General features: G+C 45.7%; 1 protein-coding gene across 1 annotated transcript in view; it reads left to right on the forward strand.

The window, feature by feature from the left end:
* Positions 1-17,355, forward strand: part of SRCIN1 (SRC kinase signaling inhibitor 1) — a 185,932-nt gene that overhangs the window by 86,904 nt on the left and 81,673 nt on the right. The window contains exon 3 of the mRNA XM_084804718.1: positions 16,961-17,153. Within this exon, the coding sequence (XP_084660844.1) occupies positions 16,961-17,153 (193 nt within the window). The remainder of the gene's footprint in view (positions 1-16,960; positions 17,154-17,355) is intronic.

Consider the following 17,355-nt stretch of genomic DNA (forward strand, 5'->3'; position numbering starts at 1 on the left):
CAGCAAACATGGCAGGTGGTTAAAGTGGTAAGGGGTAACTTGACAAAGTTATTATTTATTTTAGGAAGGTGGGTAATTGTATTTAAGTAGGTAAACGTTGCTAAAATTAAACAGAATTGTTATTCATTGAAGCTGACAGGATTATTGACATTTATGTTGGTTGGGAGGAAATAACTGATTTTCCATTCATTTCTTTGAAGCCCCACCTGGAAATGTGGCAGCCCCGCCTAGCAAGGAAGGGTGGCTATGGCTCTGAACGACCGGAGGAGGAGGAGGATCAGGCGAGAGAGATTCACACGACTGGTCCCACCCACATGGTCCAATATACAGATGCTTACTGCAGCAGTGTGGGATTGCCACGAAGAAGCAGTTCCCACACCGCTGAGGTAACATGAGAAGGGACCGCCATCAATATCCAGAAAAGGTGTCTTCTGTAGTTGCCATTGAAAAAACTCTAGGCCAGAGCCTTAATTTATGTTGAATTCTAGCATAAATTAAGTCTTACTCTCCTCTGAGGTTCCACCTGATAAAAATGAACAATCTCTTAAAGATTAAACTCTACTGATTTGAGAAAATATGTCAAGTCAACTGCCCAGACATTCCGACATGCACGTGCACCAAACCCCTTAGCAACTAAGTTGAGAGCATAGCAACAGCAGCTATTTGGCTGAAAAATGCCATACTATTGTCAAAATATAGCTGTATCAGCTTTCCCCCTCCCCTTCTTGGTCCAATCAGTTTTTTGCTTCTTTTTCTTTTCTCAATGAAGTAAGCTATTTGGAGAGGGGAAGAAAAACAGATTCCTCATCTGGCAGACTGGCAGAGCTTTGTCTCAAATTCAAAAACAGCTGCTGAGAGATAATCTTGAAGATGGTTTGATGATGGAAGATAAAATACCTGTGGGAAATGCATGAATTTAAATATCTAGATTATTTTTAAAGAGAAGATTGTATGTAAGGTTTCAGTTTATCCTCCAAGTGATCAGAGAACAAAACCGTATTTATAAATACGCTAGAACATAAAACCTTAGGTTAAAAGGCAGAGCTGCAACCATCTAAAACCACAAATAAACACGTTGCATTGTGGTGATGTTTATTCTGTGATAGCAGAGACAGCCCTGCCATGAAGTAAAATGAAACAGCCACTTCAAGTGGAAGATTTTAGGCACCATTAAATGCAACAGCCAGGCCCGGTGTCACAGGGTCAGCATGGAAGGGCAGCAGCTGAGAGCCCACAGGTGATCCTGGCGATGCCCACCACTATGGCAGGCGAAACAACAGCTACTCACCCACTGACCCCAATGGAAGTTTTCCCTGGGAGGTGGGCAGTGGTGGTCCTGAATGGGAGCCAAGATGGCACTCAGCTTCACTTCACGCCTGTCCTTTGCCGCCCACCGCCGCTGCCACCTCGTCCTCCATTACCGCTATTTCGCCCACCTTGCCGCTGCCACCACTGCCATCACTGCCACCTTGTCTCCCTCTTTACCCCGCTGCCACTACTGCCATAATTTTGCCTGCCTCCCACTCCTCACTGCTCTGCTCACCCCACCATCTCCATCATTTTGTATGCCTTGCCATCCACCGCCACGGCCTGCTACCCCCCCCCCCTTCCCCAAAATGCTTCCTGGCAGGGCAGCAGCACTTTTGAATGGGAGCAGAGCCGGTGCATTTTAAGATTACCCCAACATGTAAGCGTCAGGGATTGCATTTGGGATCATCTTAAACGGGTGGATGGCAGGTGCAAAGAGGAGCTCAACTCCCATTCAAAAGTGCTGCTGCCACACCAGGAAATGTTTTGGGCGAGTGCGGGGATGAATGGAGGTGGCAGTGGCAGGAGGGCGAGCGAGGGGTGGAGATGGGGGCAGGCAGGTGAAGAGGTGATGGTGGAGCCAAACAGCACTGGTGATGGCAGGCAGACGGAATGGAGGAGGAGGAGGCTGAGGCTGTAGCCTACAGGTGAGAAGGGAGCGTGGGGGGGGAGTGGCTAGTAGGTGGGAAGGAAGAGGAGGCAGGGAGGTCATTGGCAGTCCCATGCCCAAAGGCACCCTGAAGGCTGCCACCAGCTCCGGCAGCAGAGTGGGAGGACATCCAGAGCTGACCTATGGGGGGTACTCCTCAGTGACATTCTCCTGCATAAGCTGCATGGAAGTGATGTGTGCAAGAGGGATTTTAGATTGTGCCCTATGTTAACCTGTGATGGAGGGGCGCCATTTGTATTTTCCACCTCAGGCACCAAAATATTTTGGGCCTGAACCCAGCTGCTCTCCATGCAGCTAGACAGCTGTCCTGTACTAGAGAATGGGGATACCCTCCAGTATTTCAGAGATGGAAATAGGACACTCTTGGTATATTTAAAACAGTTAAATATTATCACCCCAAGGATCGTGGACACGGTGTCCTTTCCCATGGCAGTATTACACATTTCCTGCCAAGAGTCAAATATTTTTTGCCTCCTCCACACGTGTGTTTGGAGGTGTTTTCCAGGAATCCATGAGGAAAGGCAAATGCCTGGGCTGCAACATGGTGGCCCTGAGCCCTCCCTTCACCACTCATAGAACTTTGTACATGAACCAGAGTCTGTGCTATTATGCCTATGCATGTAGACCCCTCTCATGTTCCAACATTGGAGTGTATAACCTACATATCAAAGTTCTGTGTGTGAACTGGCCTTCTGTTTTCCCCCCTCATGCATAGTATGAAGACAGACGTATGTGGTTTGAACATGCGTTCTCTGCCTTGAATACAAACGCCTCCAAATGCAGCAAATGTGTGCTCAAATCGCTCCACAGAGGTGTGCAAGTGTTGAAGTGAGAGCACAAAGCCGCTTCTCCATCAGGCAGATCAGAGAGTACCAGCTTGTCAGTGTCTGTGTCTGAACCATTGTAATGTGTGAGGCTGTGTAATTTAAGCTTCTGTAATATCTTTCCTCCCACACCAAAACCAACAGGGTTCAAAGCTTATCCCATACCACACCGGTGAAGGAGTTTTGTTGCTTTCAGACACCTTCAACAAGCTGTTCCCTGGAGGATGGAGAATTTTAAAGCTTCATGTTGCCAACAACTTTGAAAGTAAAAATCAAAAACAAAAAATACAGCCAATTTTACGGTAAATTATTTATAGAGAGAACATTTTCTGTGCCACCCCACAGGACTAATTAAAGTCTCCAATTAATGCCTCATTTAAACTATGATTATGGCTGTTATCATTTCAATATTGATTTCTTTCCCCATCTTCCTTTCCCTCTTCTTTTAAAACCTGGTTTCAAAATATCTCTCGCGCCCCCCCCACCCCAACCTGCTTACCGCAGGAGTTGTTTGCTGTCAACTGGAGTTTGTCACCATGAAAGAGCCCCTGTTTTGTGTTTATGTGTGTACATGTCTGTTTTTAAAAGATAGAATGGAGCAACATGAACGCTGTATTTTCTGGGTGTTGAATGGCTTCCCTGCTGACACAAACCTTGTGAAGTATTTTGGATGCTTGTGTGACTGTTTCTAGACTGCAGTTTGCTATGGCAAGAGATTTGGGCTATATGCAGACATAAGTAATGGCATTATTCAAAGGAGTTTTAAAAAATGCCATGAAGATGAGCCCCCGAAACATATCTGAGGAAACATTACTATCTGAGAGATGTGGACACCAGCAGCAATAATGGCCACTGGTATACATTTGGACTGAAAGTTGAGGGTGGAGACAATGCTGATTGCATCTCCTGGCACATACAAACTCTGCCATAATATTGAAGGCTACACTCTTGAACCATAACTCCTCCCCCAAATAGGAGGGTATTTCAAACCATCAGTTTAGTGCCCCCTAATAACTGGGCATTAGCTTCCTCGTGCTTAGAGAACTTAGCTTCATTTGAGCATGAGCTCACCAATGCCTTGTTCATTACCCACTTTATCATAATGTATGTTTTATAGATTGCCTTGTATGGGTCTCCCCTCTCCCCCCACCCCTTTGTTTTAAATCCGTTTTGTAAGTTGGCTCAGGGTGCTCTGTGAATAGCAACAAATGCAACTTATATAAACACAAAAATTAAAGAAATATATGACCACAGCATCTGTTTTTGGTGCTAGAAATCTCTAAAACATAAAGAATTCTTAGGGAAAAGAGGGAGTGCCCCTGAAACTGAGCATTTATAGAATGCCGTTTCTTCACACAATACAAGCAACCACTCAATGCCAGTCCCTGGCCTTTGGGACTAGGGGCATTCCTGGAGAAAGGTGGGTTTGCACTCTGGTTTCCTCTCTTTTTAAAATTACAGTATGTAGACACCTTCTCTGCTCCCCATTCCCATTCTTTTCAATACGTTTGTGGGCTTCCCAAAAGATAGGATGGGATAAAACTATTCATGACTTCTCCTTAAACTGGGGGGAATTGTGCCTCCATCCCGCTAAAGTACACCTAGACGACAACAGTGAGAAAATGGGGCTGAGTGTGAAGGATTTGGCAATTCTAATAGCATTTGACAGTGACCCCGATATGACACAGTAAGATAGGACACCACTGATGTCAGTCCCAGTTTTCAGGTGGGGAACTGAGACGCGGGCTCCTTCACACAGGGCTTTTATTGCATGCTCATGGTTAGTCACTTATGAAAGTTGTTGTGTAAAGGAAGGACCCGCAGTCATCAACCTCCAGGGCATCTCCCACAGTTTTTAACCTTTATCCTGCTTTTTAAAAGATCAGAGATAATGCAGTATTAAATGTAAATCCGCTTTAATGGCTGGTGAAATTGTGCAGTTCCACTATAACCACAGCACCATGAGGTAAATATAGGGTGGCTCCATATGATAAGCTACTCCGTTATGGAAGCAGGGAAGATACTCTGGGTTAGTCTCCCCTACCCCCCCACCCGTACTCTCTCTCCTCTGCCTAAGCTACCTTGCAGGGTTTTTCTACAATAGAAGGAGACATGTATGCTGCTCTGAGCAATTTGGAAGAATGGCAGGATAAACATGTAATATGAAGTTGATGTTAAATATTCTGGGTGGTCCTCTCTGACTGGGGTAAATTGCAGTACCCTCAGTAGGGATGTACGAAAGTCACTTACCTTTTCGCAGCTTGGCTTCACGGTGGGGGGGAGGCGCTTCACTTTTCCCCTCGAAGTTCAGGCGAGGGGGGGGAGGCGCCCCGCCTCGCCCGGCCGAAATTCAGGCCGGGGGGGGAGGCGCCCCGCCTTGCCTGGCCGAAATTCAGGCCGGGGAGAAGCGCCCCGTCTCCCCGGCCGCGAAACAAAAAGTAAAACAAACCAAAAAACCAAACCCATAATAGGCTACGTAAAGATTAACGTAGCCTATCACGGCTAGATTTCCAAAGTCAGCCGTGATAGGCTACGTTAATCGTTATGTAGCCTATCATGGGTGACTTTGAAAAAAAAAAGCGCGTACGCAAATGGCGGCGCTCTGTGGGCGCCGCCATTTGCGTTCCTTATTTGGTCCCGGTAGTCTACGTAAAGATTTACGTAGACTACGGCATAGTCTACGTAAATCTTTACGTAGACTACCGGGACCAAATAAGGAACGCAAATGGCGGCGCCCACAGGGCGCTGCCATTTCCGTACGCACTTTTTCCCCCCCCAAAGTCACCTGTGATAGGCTACATAACGATTTACGTAGCCTATCACGGCTGACTTTGGAAATCTAGCCATGATAGGCTACGTTAATCGTTACATAGCCTATCACGGGGTTGTTTTTTTTTTTACACTTTACTTTGTAATGGCGGCGGCGGCGGCAGCCAGTCGGAAGACCGGCTGCCGCCCCCGCCCCCAACGAAAGGCCGACGAACCACTGCTGGGACCCGCTGCCGGGAGGGACAGTCGCCAAAGGTAAGTCCCATCCCGGGGGGGGGGGGCGGAGAATTTCACCGCCGATTTCGGGGGGCCGAATGCGTTGGCGCTCTGCCCCCTGAAAATTCGGGGAGAAATTCTCCGCCATCCCTAACCCTCAGTGGAGTCAACAGGATGAGAAAAAGAAAAAGCATAGCAAATTCTGACAAAGCATCCCCCTTCTCAGCATTTCTCCCTCCACTCCCCCCAGTTCCTAGACCAAGCAGAGAGAGGCAGCAAATTCTTAGGAGGTGGCAAAGAGGCTACAAGAACTTGCTCAGACGACAGCCCCGAAAAAAAACACAGCCCATGTCTGGGAGCAGATCTTAATCCCACAAGGAATCCAGAAGCAGAAGCCTCAGTAAATTGTGGGATAAAAAGCCCTGTGTGAAGCAGCCTACCTGGGACAGGGAGTTACCCAAGGCTGCCCAGGGACTTCATGTTTGCAATTAGGGGGCAGTATCCAGTTGGATACTAGTTCTAACATCAATTATATTGTGCTAGCGTAAGAGAGGTCTAGCACAATGCCAATAGCGTTTGCTGGTGAAACGGAGTTTTCCAGGGAATCTTGTCATGCCAGCCAGTGTTACTGGCATTATGCTAGAAGTCCCTTATTTGAATATTTATAAACTGCTTCCATCTAAAGATTTCAAAGCGGTGTACACAATTCATAGAAACATAAAAATAAAGACCACCATATCATATCTACATAAGATGGTAAGCTACACTACACATGAAAGGCTTCCATAAACATATGTAATGTATGTTCACCCTAGTGTCCGACTGGATACTGCCCAGGCTCTTCAACCTCAGCCATATTGAATGTTTTTCTACTGAGCCACTGGGTGCTTTCAGACACTCCTAGTGATAATCAAAAAGCATTATGTAACTGTTCCGTCTTTTCCTCCTTAGCAGATTTTTTTTTGGATAAAAAAGACAAAAGAAGTGGTAGAAAAACACGGGACGGTTATAAATGGAGGATGGCAACATCTGGAACCCCTGTGTTTGAGACAATAACTGCAATATAAAAGCCTCGTTTGGAAGCACCCTCTGTATGGAAAATGAAAGATATGGCTAAGGCAGTTTCAAGCATTGCACAAAGGCAAATTTGGCAAGCTCAATAGGGGAGATGCAGCCAATTATGATTCCAGGACAGATATACCTGTACGATTCTTATGTTTGCAGATAAAGGTTTGCTGCATTCACATTTTACATTTTTAGGAGTGGAATTAAAATATTAGGTGTACATCTCATGGCAGTTAAGGCAGATAATCTGGGAATGGAACTACGTATTATTTACTCCAAACACACAGCTACTGCTGAAAACAGCAGCCATATCCCTCATTCTCTCCGCTCCTCTGTAACATTTAGAACAGCTTACTCTGTGTCACGATGGAATGGCATTGTGCATTTCCTTAGCCGGCTAGATATCACTGGCTGCTGCTCTCATACGTGGGGAAACACCCAACATCCTGACATTGTGACATGAAGTAGGTTATTCTAAATGTTATGGAGGAGAGAGAGAGAAGACACACAGCTGCTTTTTCTGCTACAACCACATGATTTGGGTAACGTGGAATTTGAGTCTCATGTAATAGACTATTTCAGAAGTCAAACCCCAGTTCTCAATACTGTAGTATTCTTTCAACAATAGGCAATATTGCTGTAATTCAGGCTTCCATAATACAATTGTGACTCCGTTTTCCTCTCCCTTCTTCCCCTTGCTTGCTTCCTTCAATGCCTGTATCTGTCTGGTTTATTTCTGTAATGGGAGTGGAGAGGGAATGGAACCCTTTTTAATGGGTAGCAAAAGGCCTTGTATAAAGTCCTGCAATTTCCAGGGAGTCAGTGTTCTAAAATGCTGCTCCATGAGGCTCTTATTCACTCAGTATTTAAATAATTTACCATTTTTAAAAGCACCTGAAGCAGGAAGGGGTGGTGGTCAGAGAATGATCTGACAGCCTGTGCTGCTGTTACTTTGTTAAAGCTAAGCAGATTTCAGCCTGGTTGGTGCTTAGATGGGAGATCACATGAGAGCCTTGTATAAGCCATTTTGAGCTTTAAGCAGGATATAAATATAATAAATAAGATAAATGCCAGGGCCATATTAAAGGAAATAGGCCCAGATGTTCTCAGGGAGGAAATAATCCAATTTACCAATCTGAATTTAATTAGAGACTGCACTCAGAACAAACCAGAATACAGAGGTGCTTACAGATGAAGCTTTTATAGCATCATTGCTCTGCCTCATTCATGGAAATTTGCCGGTGGTGGTGAGGAGGGACAAATGACTCTGAGCTGGTTCGCACAATCGCAGGGTAGTTAATAAGCCATGGTGGCTTGTTAACCACCCTGTGCTTCCCAGTTCCGTGCTGGCTGGATTTACACAATTATCCTTGCTAGCGCGGGGAGGGCAGGTGGTTGGGGTGGTTAACAAACCACCCAGAACCCATGGCCAGTTTTAGGGTTGCTGGGTGGTTTGTTAACCACCCACCCTCACTAGGTTTGGACGTCATAGCAAGCCACCCCAGCGAGGGTAATTATGTAAATCTGATCCAGCATGGCTCTTTTTACGTTCATCTGGATGGTATGCAGCTGGCACACGCAAAGTGCTTCACAAGCCACCCGTATTGCTAAAGTGATTTGGTTCTTGATTTTATCTAACATAAGGCAGATCAAGGCAGGCAGCAGTCCTAAGGCTTTATTGGCCAACATAATATTACAAAATAGACCCACTGGGTTTTATCCATTGCATATATGAACAGCAGTAATTCATTCAACTTGTCCCGAATTCTGCTGTGTCCCCCGGGCAAAGGCATGATACCTTCTTTCCCTTGGTGGACTGGGCCTCTTTCCTAGTCACAGCACCTCCCTGTAGGGATGTACGAAAGTTACTTACCTTTTAATGAAATTGATTCGAGGGGGGGGGAGGCGATCCGTCCCTCCCCCCCGAAATTCTGGCCAGGGGGGGAGGCGCTCCGTCCCACTCCCCCCGAATCCTGGCTGACCGGGTCCGCAAATGGCGGCGGCCATAGCCACCGCCATTTGCGTCCCTGCAGTCAGCCGTGATAGGCTACATAAATGTTTATGTAGCCTATCACGGCTGATTTAAAAGAAAAAAAACGCGCGTACCTATCATGGCTAGATTTTTAAAAAACACCGTGATAGGCTAAGTAAATGTTTATGTAGCCTATCACGGCTGATTTAAAAGAAAAAAAATGCATGTATGCAAATGGCGGCGCCCATGGGCGCCGCCATTTGCGTTCCTTATTTTGACTCTGTTTACGAAGACTAAGACGAGTCAAAATAAGGAACGCAAATGGCTGCGCCCATGGGCGCTGCTATTTGCGTACACGCATTTTTTTTCTTTTAAATCAGCCGTGATAGGCTACATAAACATTTACTTAGCCTATCACGGTGTTTTTTTAAAAATCTAGCCATGATAGGCTACTTAAATCTTTACATAGCCTATCACGTTTTTTTTTTAAATTGGAAATGGCGGTGGTGGCAGCCAGTCAGAAGACCGGCAGCCGCCGCCAGGAAGATTCGCCCAAGGTAAGTCCCATCCTGGGGGGGCAGACTGTTTCGCCACTGATTTTGGGGGGCTGAATGTGCTGGCATTCGGCCTCCCCGAGATTCATGGCAAAATTATCTGACATCCCTACCTCCCTGGCTTCAATGGTCTGGAATCCCAGAGGCAAGAAGGAGAGAGGCAGCAGTGAAGCCAGCAGCTTTTGGTAGTGGACTCTTGCACCAGGCATCTGCTGGCAACCTCCCTTCCTGTTTCTCCAGCTGTCTTTCATAGTCCATTAGCAGGGCCTTGCACGCAGTCTGTCCTGTAGGCTTAATCCATCCCACCTGTGCTGATTGCCTATACTTTTGGGAAATACAGCATCACCATCCAGGCCCAGCAGTCTCTGCTTAAAGGGATATTCCCATGGTTGCTCACAGCAAGCAGCCCTACAGCTTGGCAGCTTCTAGGAGCTGCTGTGTCCAAGCTTTCTCCTCAGGAGTAAAGGCATGAAGGGAAGCTGTGACAGGTCACACCCGACTCCTCGAAGTACAAATCATCTTCCGGTAGGTTCCCAATACACCACCGTGGCTTGTTAACCACCCTGCAATTGTGCAAACCGGCCAACTGTCTTCCACTCATAACCATCCTGTGGTTCCCGCCCACTTCTTCAGTCTTTTTTCTGACTGCAGAAAATCCATTAAGGAGAAAAAGACAGAATAGCTACACAATGTCTCCATCTACACAGTCCTCCATCTGGAAGCACCCCCAGACAGATGGTTCTTAGTGCTACCAATCAAAAAGCATTGTGTGGCTTTCCTATCTTTTCCTCCTTGATAGCTTTTCTGTGGTAAGAAAAAAGATGGAAGAAATTCTGAGAAAAGATGGGAAGGTTACAAGTGGAAGATATCATCTGGACACTTTGTGAAATTCCGTAAATGAGGCAGGGCAACTGCACAACGAAAGCCTTGCCTGGAAGCATTCCTGGTGTAAGGGTACAATCCTATGCATGTTTAGACAGAATGCTGGGAGTTGTAGGACTGGCTGGGGAGTGCTGGGAGTTGCAGGACCTTTTTCTGTCTAAACATGCATAGGACTGCACCCTAAGCAGGCTCAGGGTGGAGCCACAGAGCAATCTCTCTTTAGGCTCTCTAGCTTCTCAAGGGATGCATGAACAAACAGCTGCCAAATGGTTAGAGCCCTAACACAGCTGTCTTGGAACACACACACATCATCATCTGTTCAGCCCCTGTGCTGTGTAGACTTCTGTGGTGTTTCACCTTGAAGAGTTTTCAAAGTTGATTTTCAATGCTCATTTTTTAAATTAGTGGTGACCCAAGAGTGTAGGTTTTACCTATAGGGAGAGTCACAGTTTTGCACAGACACACAAACAAATTTTGTGCTCTGTGTATTTTATGCAAAATGAACCAATTTGTCAAATTTCCTGTATATTTTATGTAAAATGAACCCATTTGTCAAATGTGACTTTACATAGTATTTTTCTCCTAATACTCAAGAGGGTTTTCAAAGAATGATACCATGTACAAAACTCTTAAACTATGACTGCCAAAGTGCCCCTTCTGAGATTCCACCAAACATTCTCTCTACACCAGGGGTGTGGAACCTGTGGCCCTCCAGATATTGGTGGACTACAACCTCCATCATCCCTGACCATTGGCCATACTGCCTGGGGCTGATAGGAGGAGTCCAACAACATAGTAGAAAGTAGGAAGTTAGATTTTCAGGAGTCTGCCTTGCAAAATTGATGTGGAATTTGCTTTCTGGTGCAACTTACCCCATGTAGTTTCCTTTGTGGGTGCCCTTCTGTGAAGGGAAAATGGTTCTGTCAGAATCTACCAGTGCAGAGAGCCAGTTTATACAGTGAATAAAATCAAGCTTTTAAGGAGATTTTTTCAACTTCAGGCTGCAAGTCACCGATCACATATTCTAATGCTACATTTGGAAGTAAGAGGAGAAACCCTCTGTGCACATAAAGGGCTTTTCTACACGAGCCTGTTAATCCACTGCATCTGCTTTTGGTTTCGTTGCAGAATTGAGTTCCAAGCACTATGCGAGGAGCATTTCCTTTCCTGCTTCTGTGTTACATCATCTCTAGGTGGCACTGTGCTATAGTGGAATAGCACACATGCCCAAGAGGAAATCATGCTTTCTTTCACTTTCACAATTAAATGCCACATTTTTCTTGCTCTAAAAAAACTTGCAGAAAGTGCTGTTTGCAAACAGAAGCGAAACTGGAGGGTCACAACGTTGTCTATGAACCAGTAAACAACCGTGAGCAGGGAAGGACAACCACACAACAAATGCCTCGTGCAGAAAAGCTAAAAAAACCCTAGCATCTCATGGAGAAAAAATGAGTTCTTCTGTGTGCTATATCACCGCTTGAATTATAGAAGGGGTAGACGAGGCCCATCCCCTTCTCTTTTGTGTTGCTCCCCTTAGCTGCTGCTTTTAGAAGTCTACAGTGGGGAAATTATTTGGCTACTATTTGGGGGATGAGGGATATGGCTTGTAGATTTAATTCAGAGCTCTCCTCCCACTTCATCTATAATTTGAAAATTGTTCTACATGCACGCACACACGCTTGCAGGATAGGATGGTTTAATTCAGGAAGAACTGCTTTTTTAGTCTGCTGGTTGCAGAAACTGGCCCAGAGTAGACAAAGCAATACCTTTGACTGAGCCAGTATGCTGTTTCAGTGCATTGCACACAGCAGCGCTCTTACCCATTGCAACCATATGTGCAAATGGCACCTTTGTACTGGGAGGATATATGGTCATTCATGTGAAATGGGACCCTTGGCATATTATCGTTTTTACTACTGGGACTCCATGCCCATTACTTTTTCCCGCTTCGCGCAGCCATAAACCTTGCTGCCGCTTCCCTTCCAGAATCACGACGGGCCCCTTTATGTCTCCCAGGAGCTGCTTCTCTGGCAAAATGGATAGGTAACCTCCTGTAATTTCAAAGGTTACCCCACTGCTCTGACTAATTTTGCTTTTCCTGTTGCTATCGACTGGGCAGGAGGAAAGGAGTACCAGGGCCATCAGGGTGTCCGCAGGCACTTGCTCTGATCTAGGGTATGGAAGTCCAGCTCTGTGTGCAACAGGAGGAAGTGGCTCTAACAGCAGGGCACTTTCCCAGCAACAGCTGGAGGAGGTGAGTGAGTGAGTCTGCTAGCGAAAAGGAAGGCGAGCAAGCTGCCTCCTTGCACACTCCCTCCAGCCCTTCCTTGCAGGCATCTCACCCCCCTGACTCTCACTACTTCTCTCACCTCCTCTTGCTACTGAAGGGAAAGGGTGCTTCCAGACAAGGCTTTTATTGTGCAAACTCCCTTCCTCAAATAGGGAATTTTACAGGTGGGGTCCAGATGATATCTTCCGTTTGTAACCCTCCTGTGTTTCCCCGCTGCATCTTCTGACTTTTTTTCTTACAAAAAATCAGTTAAGAAAGGAAAGATGGAATTGTTTCACAGTACCTTTTGATTGGTAGCGCTAGGAGCTGTCAGACTGAAAGCATTCAGAGCACCTGTAGCTGAGCAGCACAACCTTAAGGACATAAGAAGTGCTGTGCTGGATCGGACCAATGTCCACCTAGTCCATCATTCTTTTCACACAGTGGTCAACCAGCTGTTCATCAGATACCCACAAACAGGACATGAGTGCAACAGCACCCTCCTGCCCATGTTCCCCAGCAACTGGTGTACATAGGCTCACTGCCTCTGATATTGGAGGTAACTTATAGCCATCAGGACTAGTAGCCATTGATAGCCTCATCCTCCATGATTTTTTCCAATTCCCTTGTCAAGGTTCTACTTATGACTTGGACTCCTTGAGCAACTCTTTAAGGATCTCTTGCCTCTTTAAGAGTCTCACCTTTTTTCTAGACACAGGGGTTAACCACAACAGTTTACAGACAAATTTAAAGCTAGCAAGTCACAACTAAAAGTATTTACACAATAAAGTTAAGTGATACAAAAGGCATTAAAAGAAAATAAATGTTGCAAAATGCACATTCTTTTACTCTAGCTGTCTTTAGACTTTTCCGGGCTGCTGCTTCTTGCTCATTGTTCAGACTCTGCTCTCACTTCAGGCTCTGGCTGTCTCTGCTCTTACTCTTGCTCTGGCTGCAGCCTGGTCTTTCTGACTCCTACAGTCTCTGTCTCTCTCTTTCTATATATATATATTCCCTCAAAACTGTAAAAGTAACGCTTCAAACCTGAAGAAATGGAACTTACTGGGGAATTGAAACAGAAACTTAACTGGGGAAATGAAACTACTCTTCTCAGGGTTACTCCCTCCAAACAGAACACTTTAGGCCTCTAAGCCTGACCTTTTTTTCCTTTGCCTCGGTAGGCCTCAGACCTTCACACCCCTTTTAAAGCTATCCAAATTGGTGGCCATCACTACATCTTATGGTAGTGAACTGTGACGCCCAATGTGGGGCCTTTTTCCTCTCTTACCACAGAACTCCATAGTTTAACCTTCCCGTGTCTTAGGCAAATGGCTCCAGGCTGCTTTGTTCCCCAACTGGAGAGAGGGAGGAGGACCAGGAGACAACAACAGAGCTTCCGGCTAGTGCCTGTAGCATAACCTCATTCACTGTTCAGCTGTGCTACAGACACATGTTCAAAAGAGAGCTCAAAGTGCCTTCACAGCGCTGTGAGCATCTTTTTCATGCACGTCTGTATTTACCCTTGGAGAGGTACTCTGCTCCCCTGCAATGTTCCTCTCAGTTTCAATGAGGCTTCAGTGATATTTCAGAGAGGACTGTAGAAATGACGTGCTGGGTGGCTTACTCGCAAATAGATCTGCATATCGGCAGCCCTCCCCTCCTGTCTGATGCTTTAAGGACAAAGCTGGCTTGAGCCTGCGAGGTGGGAAAGAATTGCTCCTCTATCCCATTTTGCCTTAGAAATTGAAGTGGCTAGAACACAGCATGTAATGAATAGGTGGAATTCACTGTCACAGGATGTGGTGATGGCCTCTCGCTTAGATAGCCTTAAGCATGTTAATAGAGGAGAGTTCTATCCATGACCGCTAGTCATGGAGCTAAATCCAGTGTTACACGCATGGACCTCTGCTCCCGCAACTGGAGTTTCCTTTCTGCTCCTCCATCCTATAACCCTCCTGCCCATGCCTCCCAAATCTGCTCTGGAGGCACCCTCCAACCCTCCAGAGCAGATTTGGGGCACATACAGGGGCTGCAGGGGGAGGGGAAATTAAATGTGGCAGAAGGACAGAATTGGATGCAACCCTAGGTTCATAGGCAATAACTGAATACCAGCTGTTGAGGAGCAGGGGACCAACAACAACAGGAGAGAGGTGTATTGCCTCCATGTCCTGCTTGTTGCCTTCTCGTAGGCATCTAGCTGGTCACTGTGGGAAGCAGGTTGCTGGACCTTTGATCTTATCTGGCAGGGCTCTCCTTGCGTTCTTGCTCCTTGTGCGGAAAGGGTCCTGCCTATTAAGTGGTGGCCTGGGGTCCACCAATAGGATCTATCCTCAAGTCAGTGCTCCAGCCTGCCTCCTCACATGGGCAGGCTGGAGCACTTACTCACAAGGAATTTCTCTGCTGCTCTTTGAGCGTATGGACTGTCAATGCAAACATCATAACCATTTCTTTTTGTAAGCCACTTTGAACAAATTAGAAAGGTGGCATAGATGGAAGAGAGAAAGACAGGAAGCTATAGGGGCCAAAAGAGGGCAGAGGCTAAGAAAGAGCCTCTCTTTCTTAGGGGTTTCAAAAGGGGTGAGGATCCAACTTGGGTGAGGATCCAAGCTAACTTTGATGCTGATGGAGTGTGGGAGCAGGTTGCCAAGAGGAGTGAGTGAGTAGTGCATGTGTGTATCTAATGGTATGCAATCTTCATCACCAGGTTTCTTTAAGAACAAATTGGATAAACATTTGGCTACTAGATTAATTGAGGTGGGCTCTCCCTATAAGGCAAAAGCTCATTCCAATGAGGGCTGTTGACCAATTAAGAAATCTTTACTTGATTAGTCATCTGCCTTTTAATAAACCAGTCATCTAACTGATTAAATGTATTTAATTTTGCATCATGCAAAACCTCAAAATACGGTGCTTTTTTCTGAGATCTTGAAGGAAGCATACAAGTTATAATTTAATTTAAAAAAAAAACCGTTGTTGTTAGAAGAAAAGGCCACATTTAATATATTCTTATCAAGTCTCTGTTACAGCAAATACCCTTAAAAATTAAACAACCATGCTGTTAATGCAAAGCTCCACTGACTGAAATTAATCAGCCCCTATAAATTAATTAAGTAAAGCATTAGTTGATTAATCTACCAACTAAACAGGTTAAAGCTTGTAACCGTACTTCTGATCTCTATATTCATTGACAGAGATTAGGATGGATATCCTTGGGTTTTGGTGTCTGTGTGCATCTGTTTTTCTAGAAAAATATTTTGGGAGGGTTTCTGCAGCTGGATGTCATGATCCACTTAGTCTTTTCATGATCATGTCACTAGGAGTGCTTCCAGACAGATGGCTCCTAGCTAGGGATGTCTGTTGCTGGGAAATCTGTTTCTTTTTTGGCTCAACGGATTTCTGCAGTGTATACAAGCTGAGTTGCGGGCTCTTCCCTGAACTCCAGGAACTTTTTTGCACATTTTTGAAGGGTCTGCAACTTGAACATATTTCTGAGCAATTTGCACAAAATACAGCTGAATTTGTGCAAATTAGACAAACGTGGCTGTAATTTGCTCAAATCCAGCTGTGATTTGTGCAAATTGCTCAGAAATTTATGCAAATTGTAGAACCTTCAAAAAGTGTGCAAAATTCCTGGAAAATCTGTGAACTGGCCCAACTTGCTGCAAATCAAGTCGGGTGTCACAGTGGAAACCGAAACAAAGTCCGCAGGGCCGAGCCTAGGGAAACTCATTGAACTCCACCACTCAAAACGAATTCCTCTGACATCTTTACTCCTAGCACTAGCAATCAAAGACTATTCTGTCTTTCCCTTCTGAACCAATGGTAAGAGAGAAGATGGAAGAAACAGTGGGAAAACACAGAAGGATTACAAGTTGAAGATGTCATTGTCTGGACCCCCATAAAATTTCATGAATGAGGCAGGGTGATTGCACAGTAAAAGCTTCATCTGGAAGCACCCTAGGAAAGGTATATGATTCTTTTAAAGAAGCATGTTAAGCTGGGCCTGGGATCCCCACACAGTGCACTGGCCCTGTGGTGCTGTGTCTTAAGAAAAAGTGGAAAGTATTTACCTTCATAGGGACTGTCTTCTTTGTTCATTGATTGTGAGCTGCTCTGGGAGCCTTTTTTGGCTGAGGAGCGGGATAAAAATACTAACTAACTAACAAAATATATTGTAAGCTGGGACTAGCCTTACTAAGATGATAACAGAGCACAAACCAGACACAGCTTTCTGCAATGCACTTACATTTAATATTGAACAACTCGACTCCCAACAGCTTGATACATTTGCAGATCAGGAGAGTAACCCTTAGGTTACCACAAAAAGTTCATGGGGAAGAGATGAGATATTCAAAGTCTGCATTCAGTTCCACTGATTGACAGAAAATGTACAGACCTGACCAGGATGAAATTTCTCTATCTGCCTTTCAGACCCGAAGCTCCCGGCACTCGCAGGGTTCTCAGCCTGGCCTGGCTGATCAAGCCAAACTCTCCTTCGCTTCAGCGGAGTCTCTGGAAACCATGTCTGAAGCCGAGCTGCCCCTTGGCTTCAACAGGATGAACCGCTTCCGGCAAAGCTTGCCTTTGTCCCGTTCCACCAGCCAAACGAAACTCCGGTCGCCAGGTAAACTCCCTTGAGAATTGCTGCTCAAGCATCCCTGGTTAGCAAATGCATCCCTGACTTTAGACAGAAGACCAACCGCCCCCCTCCCGCTCTTTGTGAAAGCGGACCTTCCTATTGCCCTTCTGGAGTCCTTCTTGTGGTTCTCTCGGAGAGGATGTGCAGCTGAAGCTGTTTTGCTTTAAGCACCTCTTGCGTGCACCTG

The sequence above is a fragment of the Heloderma suspectum genome, chromosome 6 (assembly GCF_057233095.1).
Source record: "Heloderma suspectum isolate Gila_16-S chromosome 6, 16-S_ref, whole genome shotgun sequence".
Lineage (NCBI taxonomy): Eukaryota > Metazoa > Chordata > Lepidosauria > Squamata > Helodermatidae > Heloderma > Heloderma suspectum.